The sequence below is a fragment of the Parus major genome, chromosome 1 (assembly GCF_001522545.3).
Source record: "Parus major isolate Abel chromosome 1, Parus_major1.1, whole genome shotgun sequence".
Classification (NCBI taxonomy): domain Eukaryota; kingdom Metazoa; phylum Chordata; class Aves; order Passeriformes; family Paridae; genus Parus; species Parus major.
In genome coordinates, this window is record NC_031768.1 from 113,125,791 (window position 1) to 113,134,878 (window position 9,088).

At 45.7% G+C, this 9,088-nt stretch overlaps 1 protein-coding gene across 2 annotated transcripts in view; it reads right to left on the reverse strand.

The window, feature by feature from the left end:
- The window catches only part of HUNK (hormonally up-regulated Neu-associated kinase), a 44,722-nt gene that overhangs the window by 19,545 nt on the left and 16,089 nt on the right, over nucleotides 1-9,088 (reverse strand). For both annotated transcript variants that reach the window (XM_015646226.3, XM_015646218.3), the window contains exon 3: nucleotides 3,469-3,524. In XM_015646226.3, coding sequence (XP_015501712.1) covers nucleotides 3,469-3,524 — 56 coding nt within the window. The remainder of the gene's footprint in view (nucleotides 1-3,468; nucleotides 3,525-9,088) is intronic.

The window sequence follows — 9,088 nt, forward strand, 5'->3', positions numbered from 1 at the left end:
TATCTGCACACTTATTTGCACTGGACTTGCAGTGCTGGCCTGTCCTTAAGCTTTCACCCCACTGAAACTTAAATTTGGCTGAAATGTGAGAAGCTCCTCAAGGTATTGGAAGCAGGGCAGACACATAAGCCTCATTCCCTCGCTAAACTGGGCAAAGATATGAAAATGCTTACCAAAAAAATGTGATTATCATGACAGATATATGGATCCATTATATGATGGAAGAGCCCGAGTGCCTAAACGGTGGCAACAGGGCTTTCCACTCGACTGGCTGCACCTCTGAGGGGCAGGCAGGCACAGGGGGGACAGGAATCACCACCTTTCACAGCTAAACAGGCTCACTGGGGTTTTCCTGGAGAACACTGCCAAAACTGAAGGGAGAATTGTGGTGATTTCCTTGCCTCTGATGGAAAACAATTATCTCTGGACACCGCTTAATCATCCCTGCTAGAGATGTACCATCCCTGAGGCTTTTACAAATACTGCAGAGGATCCATTAACTTCATTCATGTGCTCATTAGCTGTGGCCTGAGATGAGTTCTGTCAACTGCAGAATACTTTTAAAAACCCCTGGAAATAATGTCTCCACACAGTATTATTCCTGGTCCTTACCCAGCTGTGTCATGCCAGCTCCAAATCCCTTGACTGTTCCATAATGTTCTACAGTCACAGGATACAAGGGCTGTATTCTGTGATGGTGTCAATCAGCAGCCCTTCATCAGTATCAATGGGGGGATATTCTAGCAGAGGTTTTCATTCTCTCATTTGCTTCAGTTGTCAAGCCCTTATTCACTTTCTTCAGCTCATTCATTTCAGCTGCTACGCCTTTTTTTCCCCTGTTGAAATGCAGAATGTGTGCAAACAGATGCACGCTGGGGACAGGGATCTCATAGCCATGGAAATGAGAATATTGCTATTAACACAGTGTCAGCACATCGTGATCACAGTGGGATTTTTATTATTTTTATTACTTTTAAGGATGCCGTGCTGATCTTGATGAGGACAGTGCGACCACCAGCGCTGATAACCTCGCTGCCACTGCCTGCCTCTCCCTTTCAAACAGCCCAGCAAATTACAGAACTCAGATCAAAGGCCACACTTGATTTCCCAAAGTAAATATTTTCACATGGGAGCTCCACCACCCCCACGACTCGTGCTATGGAATCACCATCGCATCGCTCCGCTCCTCCTCGACGCCTCCAGGGAATCCACATCCAGCTAGGGATGCTCGGCTATCCCTGGAGCCCTGCCAGTCAGCACAGGGAAAGAGCTGTTGAACACAAGCTCCTGGACAAGCTGGACCAGCAGAGCTCCACAGAGCTCAGCAGAGTTGGGTGTCCCAGCAGGATGCTGAGAGCTCTGTGTGTGGCTTTTTCCAGGCGTCTTTATCAGACTCCAACCACATGGGCTGGTAGATAACAAGGAGTGAATTACTTCCAACTGTCCCAATCATGATGTTCTTCAATTTGATTAAGAGAGTGCTAAGAATAAGTCCTCTCAAAGGGACTTTTTCCAAGAAGAATATCTAAGAGCAGCCTCTACACCACCTTTGTCAAGTAGCCAAAAGGAGGAACAAATCCAAGGTGCCCTTGAGCAGCTGAAGGCTCAAGACATCCAGGCCTCACTGAAATGCATCAACAAGCAGTGGCTTCAATATCACATTTTCAATCTTCCTTTCACCTTTTGCTCTCCCTTACACAGCTATTACAAGAACAACATTTTTATTTTTATTTGCTACTCCTGGGTTTACTGCTGTACAAATCATGGAGACCAAGCTCTCAACCCACAGCAGGTAACGTAAGCCAGTTTTGTAGCTCAAAGCCTCTTCTCCCAGTCATGAAAAGCAGCACTTTAATTCCTCAAAACATGTTCCTGAGTCCTGAAGAACCTTCCTGGGAAGGACTATGTGATGACACAACTGATCATTCCTAGTAGGGCAGGCTACACAAAATTTTGCAACCTTTCTTTTGCTACAACACCCCCAGGTGTGGTGGGATTGAATGGCTTTGTTTCAGCATACACACTGCCTGCAATGTGCTCTGCTTAAACATCAGGCTGCTTAGCTGAGGACAATTTACTGAGGCTGTGGAAGATCAAACTTGTCTCTCTTCTCTGTTCTTCCCATACCACCCACTGCGAGGAGACCTTTCCATGCAGCCCAAGCAAACAGAACTGCAGGAACAGGCCTGGAGTAGTTTTTTTTTGGCATGTGAGTTTTAACTGTACATGGATCATCTGGGAAGGTCTTGCTTGGAATGTCAAGTTCACGTGGTGCTGTGTAATCAAACCCCCAGGAACAGGGAAGCTCTGTGAGTTCTTTAAATCCATCAGATGTTCGCAGAGCGCCGTGCAGCCCATCTGGTCCCGCTTATCTGCTCAGTCAGGACATGGGTGGCATCCACCAGTACTGAGGGATGATTTATGGTCACTTATCAGTACCCTCCTGACCCTCAGCGAGGGAAGGCAGAGTTCTCTTGGCTATTATTTTCCCAGCTGCCTGATTTGCTACAGAGTAATCACTGCAAGTCGGGGTAGCATTTCCAAAAGTGAATTCCCCGAGTCAAACCTGGCTATTTTAGAGCTCATGAATCATCCTCCCCTTGTTTGCTGGGAGATGTACGGACTTCATACGTCACAGTGAGCGCCCATCTGACCTGGATGTTTGAATGTTAAGTGCTTTTCACCACTTCTCAGCCCGTGAAACTTTCTGAAGAGAATCAATTGAGCTTTTAAGTCTGCAGCCACAGACACTGCTGTTGGCAAAAGTGTAGGCATGGAAAGAAATATAAACAGATGTTTGGCATTTATTTTATGAAAGGAATATTTTCTTTTCAGTGCCCACATTAACATTAATGGGAGTTATGCAAGGCAGTGAGAGACTGTCCTCACCAGTGATTAATCCAAATGCCTGCACAGCTTGAATGAATCAAGCACCACGTACAACTGATACCTAAATACAATCAAGGCTCTACCGTTGATCTTTTTTATTCTTTAACAGCCCTCTAAACCAATTTTGTCCCGGGTGCTGGAAGCAAATTTAACAAATATAAATATAGGACCACATTTTGCCAGCTGCTAAAAATGTGTGCAACTCCCACTGACTTCAGTGGAGGCATATGTTCACGGGGGCAGAATCCAGCCCCTAGCAAATAAGAAATGATCATGATAATGAAATAAACCACCACTTCTGTGGTGTCAATTCTTAAATTCTTTACCAAGCTCCCGATTTGAATGTGAAAGATGTGGGTTTAAGATGTAGGATTATTCCCATACCCAGTTAAATTTGAATTATTTGGATCGTTTTTTTCACAAAATGCTTTCAGGAACAGCTTGATTGCTATCTATACTCTCTCAGCTCCTCTCTGCAGCAACATTAGCAGTTGTCACATGGAGGATTATGAAGCCTCAAAAACTCTCTTTATAAAACTAACAATTTCAATTACTGGAATTGCCAAACTGGTTTCTTACCAATAAGCTTGATATTGTTGTCTTCATCTAGCAGCAGATTTTCTATCTTCAAGTCTCTGAAAGAAAGAAAATATTTTGAGTGAGTCTCCAAAATAATGAAGCAGCTTTGCTTCAGTCTCATCAGAGCCTGTACAAGACTTGTATATAATCAAATATATAATGAAAGCAGCACACCCAGTTCCACAGTGAAAGCAGAAAGCCCCATGCATCCTGCCCAAAATTAACAGTGCTTTCACACTCTGCTTCCCACCTATTCTTCAGGCACAAAATGATATTACAAGCACTTGTCAGTACATCCTGTAATTAACCAGGCTCTTTAAGTTTCTTCAGTACTGCAAGTTTACAGAAAACTTACAAACTGGAAACATTTTAAGTTGGACAATGCCACCCAGAAAATTACCCCCAAACCCCAAGCTGTGCCCACTGGGCATTAAGTACAAGGTGAAAAAACCCCTATTTTGCTCTCTACACGACTCGTCCATGACTCCTAGCAGTTGGATAAGTCTTCACCACATGGATTTTCCCCCCCCACATCCAGACAGGGAATATTTGTAACAATCAGCACGCTGGGATATCCACGGCTCAGAGGGGCAGCAGTGCCTCTCCCAGCACGCTTTGGAAAAAATAAATAATCAAAGATAAATGATGGATAATAAAGCCATCAGCTCTAATTGTGGGAATTCAGTGACATCCACGGTATTTTGCCTCAGTAAGGCAGAGGCAGTGATGAAAGACACCTCCATTACAGATGAAGATATCAGGCTTAATAAAATAAGACAGGTAACCTGACCGAGCCAAGCATTTCCACAAGGAGGGAGCTGTGAGGGGTAGACTCCAAGCCTTTTTCAAAGTGCTCCTCTTCATTTCACTTTATGTCCCAACAAACCTGAGGCAGAAGGCAGGATGACCCTCACTTCATCAGTAAGACCACAAGGACCTACCTAGGAGGGATTTTCTGCATCAAGAGCAGGGTGGGCAGGAGAAGGGGGGATTCTGCCCCCACCTGCAGAGCTGCCTCCAGCCCTGGGGCCAACAGCAGGATGTGGAGCTGCTGGAGCCAGTCCAGAGGGGGAATGGCTTCAAAGTGATCAGATAATGGGTTTAGATGGGATATTGGGAAGGAATTGTTCCCTGTGAGGGTGGTGAGCCCTGGCACAGGGTGCCCAGAGCAGCTGGGGCTGCCCCTGGATCCCTGGCAGTGCCCAAGGCCAGGCTGGACAGGGCTTGGTGCAGCCTGGGATGGTGGGAGGTGTCCCTGCCCATGGCAGGGGTGGCACTGGATGGGCTTTAAGGTCCCTTCCCACCCAAAGCCCTCTGTGACTCTATGATTACATTCCCTCTTCTGGCAGTATCCCAGGGGTTCCTGCACATCCTTCAAAAGGCATTTCCCTCCTAGGGCAACCAGTGCTGCTGAGAAAGGGCTTGATCCAGGGACAACCTGCCCTGCCAGATGGATCAGGATCAACCCACTCCTGCTTCCCTCTGCTGCCAAAAAGGGGCTCAGTGCTTCACCTCTGGCATCTTTATTGCTTGCAGGTGGAGGTTTTCACAGGCTGTGTGATTGGTCTCCAGGAAAACATCAGGGCTGGGAACTTAATGGGAGAGACTTAAAAAAAAAAACCCAAACTTAAAAAAAAAACCAAAAACACCCAACAACTTAAAAACCCCAACAGTCTGGGAAAGACAGAAAAATACAGAACAAGCCCCCCACTATCACCTCCAAAATCCCCAATTAAACTGAAATCAACAGAAGCACTGCAATGCTTAGTACAGCACCTCAAAGCAAAGAAAAAGACACTGAGTATAAAGAAATATTAGCTAAGAAGAGGCAAGACTTGAAAGGCAAGGAAAGGGAAAAAAATGCAAGCTGTAAGTTAAGGAGAAAAAACATCCAGGCAATCAGAGTAACAAATGAGTGACAGAGGGGCTAACCATGAACACCAGAAAATATATTTTAAAGGATTCAAAGTAAAAAAAAAAATAAACAAAAGGTAAATATTACAGGGCATCTTAAAGCTATCAGAGGAAAAAGATAGAAATGTAAATATTGCCTCAGTATAGAGTGCAGTCAAACCTGGTAAAAGCTGTTTACCCATCTGTCTGTTCTCAGCAGATTTGCCAGTGAGTGGTAACTGATCTAATGGTCCATATGCAGCACAGTTTTTGTCCACCCCAACAGGAAAACACTGATTTTTGGAGCAATACCAGGAGCCAGGACAACAGGCTTTCCCACATTTCTCTTTGTGGTGGTACAACCCAGTTGGACACCTGCTTTAGGACCCATTGCCATAAGCATCCTAAATGCTTTATTAAGTCAGCTGTGTCCAAGACAAACTTCAAGTATCCTTCACAAAAAGGTTTATCTGAGCCGCTCCTAAGACTTGACCAACTCTTACTGAGTGCCTTACTCACCTTTAATGTTCCAAATCCTTTATCACACAGTGCATGAAATGCAGGCCTCCAAACACTTTTGGGGGCAATGGTGTTTCTTTTTCCACTGCAACAAAGCTCTGGACACTTTTAGTTTCCCTCCCTGAAGTAAATCTGATCTTGTGCCTTTACCGTCACGGCTCCTCAACAACAACCATGACTAAAGGATTATTGATGGGTTTTCCCCCATAAGCAAATTCTCAGCATTCATTGCTGAAAAACTTAAAGATACTCCCAGGCATTAGGAGCAAGAAGTGCAACCTTTGCCTAAGGGATCAGTTCCCTGATGCTGAGAGTGTCTAACTACGGGACAAGGCAGTCCAATCTGGGAATAATGAAGTCACGCAAGGCAGGCCAAGCTGCATTCCCACAGCGTGGAGAACCAGCAGATATTTCTGTCTTCTCAGCTTGTGGAGCTGGCAGCACGCAGTTGGCATTCCCTGGATCTGAAAATACACCAACTTTAAGGGCTCAGTTTCTCTGAGAGTTTGTTCTGCTGTCAGTGGGGCTGATTTCTCTCTTTGGAGCACTCTGGAAACCCCAGGTGCAGCCAGTGCCTCCAGGGAGGAACACAATGAATCCCTGGAGCAAGTGACCCCATCAGCTGCTCCCACAGCACTTTGTTCCATGCCATGGCAAGCAGCAGGCTGCAAAAGGGAAGTTTTGCATTTCACACTTTATTTCTTGTCTGGGGGAGGAAGGATGAGAAAGAAGGTTTTACCAGCAAGCAGCTGCACAGCAGCAGTGGTTGGCTGCTCCCTCCTGAATCTTATTTTTAATCTGAACAGCACCACAGAAAATCACTCCTTAACTGCCAACCCTCAAGGCCACTTTTGAGCCTTGTGCAAGAGCTGGAAAGGTTGCAGACATTTGGGTTCATCACCACATTTATGTAGCAATACACATTTCAAAGGCTTTGATATCAAAATGTTATTGAGCCCAATTCTTCTGTCAGTAACAACATCACTGGATTCCACATGGCTGCCTCTGCAAAAGAGGAATCTGGTCCATTGTCTTCACTAAAATGATGTTTAGTTTGTTTACAGCAGAGCACTCCAAGAGAGAATGCCCAGGGGTAATTCTGAAATCTGAAATAAACCAGAGAGATGAACCAGCTCCGCACTCCAAAAGGAGAGTTTGTTCTGTAGAGCAGGGTCTGTGATAAATATTGCATCAGCAGCCAGACTACTGGCACTTAAAATTAATAGGCTGGAAGTTATCAAAGCAAACATGTCCAACAGAGGTACCAAATGAGGAATCCTGTGGCACTCTGGATCGTGCGGCATCACCAGCTCTGCCCAGAACGCCGGGGTTTTCCACCTCTTTCAAGCTCCTGACCTGCTTCCAATCACCAAATGGCAGTGGAAGGTAGGAATCTGCTGCCATGAGGGTAGAAAAAGGGGAATACAGCAAGCCATCTTTGCTACCAATGCACTATTCAATTCTTTTATTTGACGACCTGACAGTAATTGCATTGAATGGGATTGAATTTTGTTAAAATGACTTAAAAAGGGTTGTTGAGAATTTCCTGTGGGATGCAGTGGCAAGCACCAAGGCTTTCACTTCATTTTCCCTGCTGTCCTCGTGCTCCCAGAGGGCTTATTGCTCATTCTGCTTTTTGACAGCATGAGGACCTGTGTAAACACCAAGAGAAAGCTTCACCAGATCCTGCCATTTGGTTCTGTTTTCCTCTGTCAGAGGAAAAGATAAATATTCCTACCTGATTCACAGCTGAGCTTGTTGCAAGTATATTTTTAGCAGCAACCAACCAGCTCCCCTGATAGAGGGAAAGAAACCCAAATGATAACATGAAATTATATATAGAATAGTGGCATTTTGCTTTCAGCGAGCAACCAAGGAGCTCTGAACCCTGGGCACTCCTCACCAAAGATGCAGCAGCTTCTGCACTCTGAAACTTGCAGACTTCATCTCAGCATATGACATATTTAGAATTTTTAAATACATCTACACGGCCCAACGTGAGTTTGGGGGTATTTTTACACCTCTAAATAAAAATGAGGTTTCTTGAAGTTGTTTTATTTTAGGCCGTTCACACATCAGCGCCTCTTAACAAAAGCATTTCCACTGAGTTCTGGGTCCCTGCTCTTGTCCAAAGACCGGTGGTGTGAGTACTTTTCTGCCCTGCCAAGTCTGGATTGTAAGCCATGCAGCAGCTTTCTGAGTAATACCAAATAACATAAGCAAATTTCACACAACTTATTCCACCTGGGGTTTTTTATCCCAAGCAGAACAGGGGTAAGCCATCTACATTATTCCCCAAATAACGCAGCCAAAAGCTGTGATTTTTTGTTTGTTTGTTTGCAATAAAACAGCCAACAAAAAGCTTTTCAGGGCCTTGCCCCATTCCATGGGAAGCATTTGGAGATACAAACAGCAGCCCCTTTTCTGGCTGGGGATGCTGCAGTTTGTTCCACACGTGGCAAACTCCAACGCCCCCGGATCACCACGCACATGAAAGTGCTGGTATTTTTACCTGCTGCAAAAATAACAACAACAACAGAACATTGCCATTGCAGCCAGGCAGAGAATGAATCAGACTCCTGCACTATTTTCTCCCTCCCTCAGCAGCTGATTGAATAGCCTGTTTTTAGAGCTGCCACAGTCAGAGGCCCGAGATGTTGAAGGACAACTCCTGAGGTAATTGTTAATTTTTCTCCCTCCCTTGCTCAGATTGAGGCAGGAGAATAAATCCAGATCATAGCACCAGGGCTTCTCCTGAATCTCCACACTGCTCTATGCTCCTTGCTTGCAGGAGAGGGCAAGGCATCCAATGGGTTAAGGCAGAGAAAATATTTGCAGATATGCTGCCTGTGATTCTGTCAAGTTTTATCAGTTCAGGCAGAATCAGACCTGCTCATTCACTGTGTGGAAGCCTCCCAAGAAGCAGCTCAGCTCTGCACAGTGATGTGAGAAGCAGGGTGGATGGAGGAGGCTGCCCGTGGGGTGGGGATTAATTCTGCACCACAGGGCTGGACAGACAGAACTCAGCTGCCAGAGGCAGCCCAGCACTGGCACACTGCTCCCAGGGCTGCTGCCTCCTCCCACAGCCTCTGCAGCTGTGCTGGGTCACAGAGGCAGCAGAGAGGGGAGGGGGGAGACCCAGACCTGCAGCATCCACATGGGAACTCAGCATCCACACAGAAACTCCTCAGCATCCACACAGAAACTC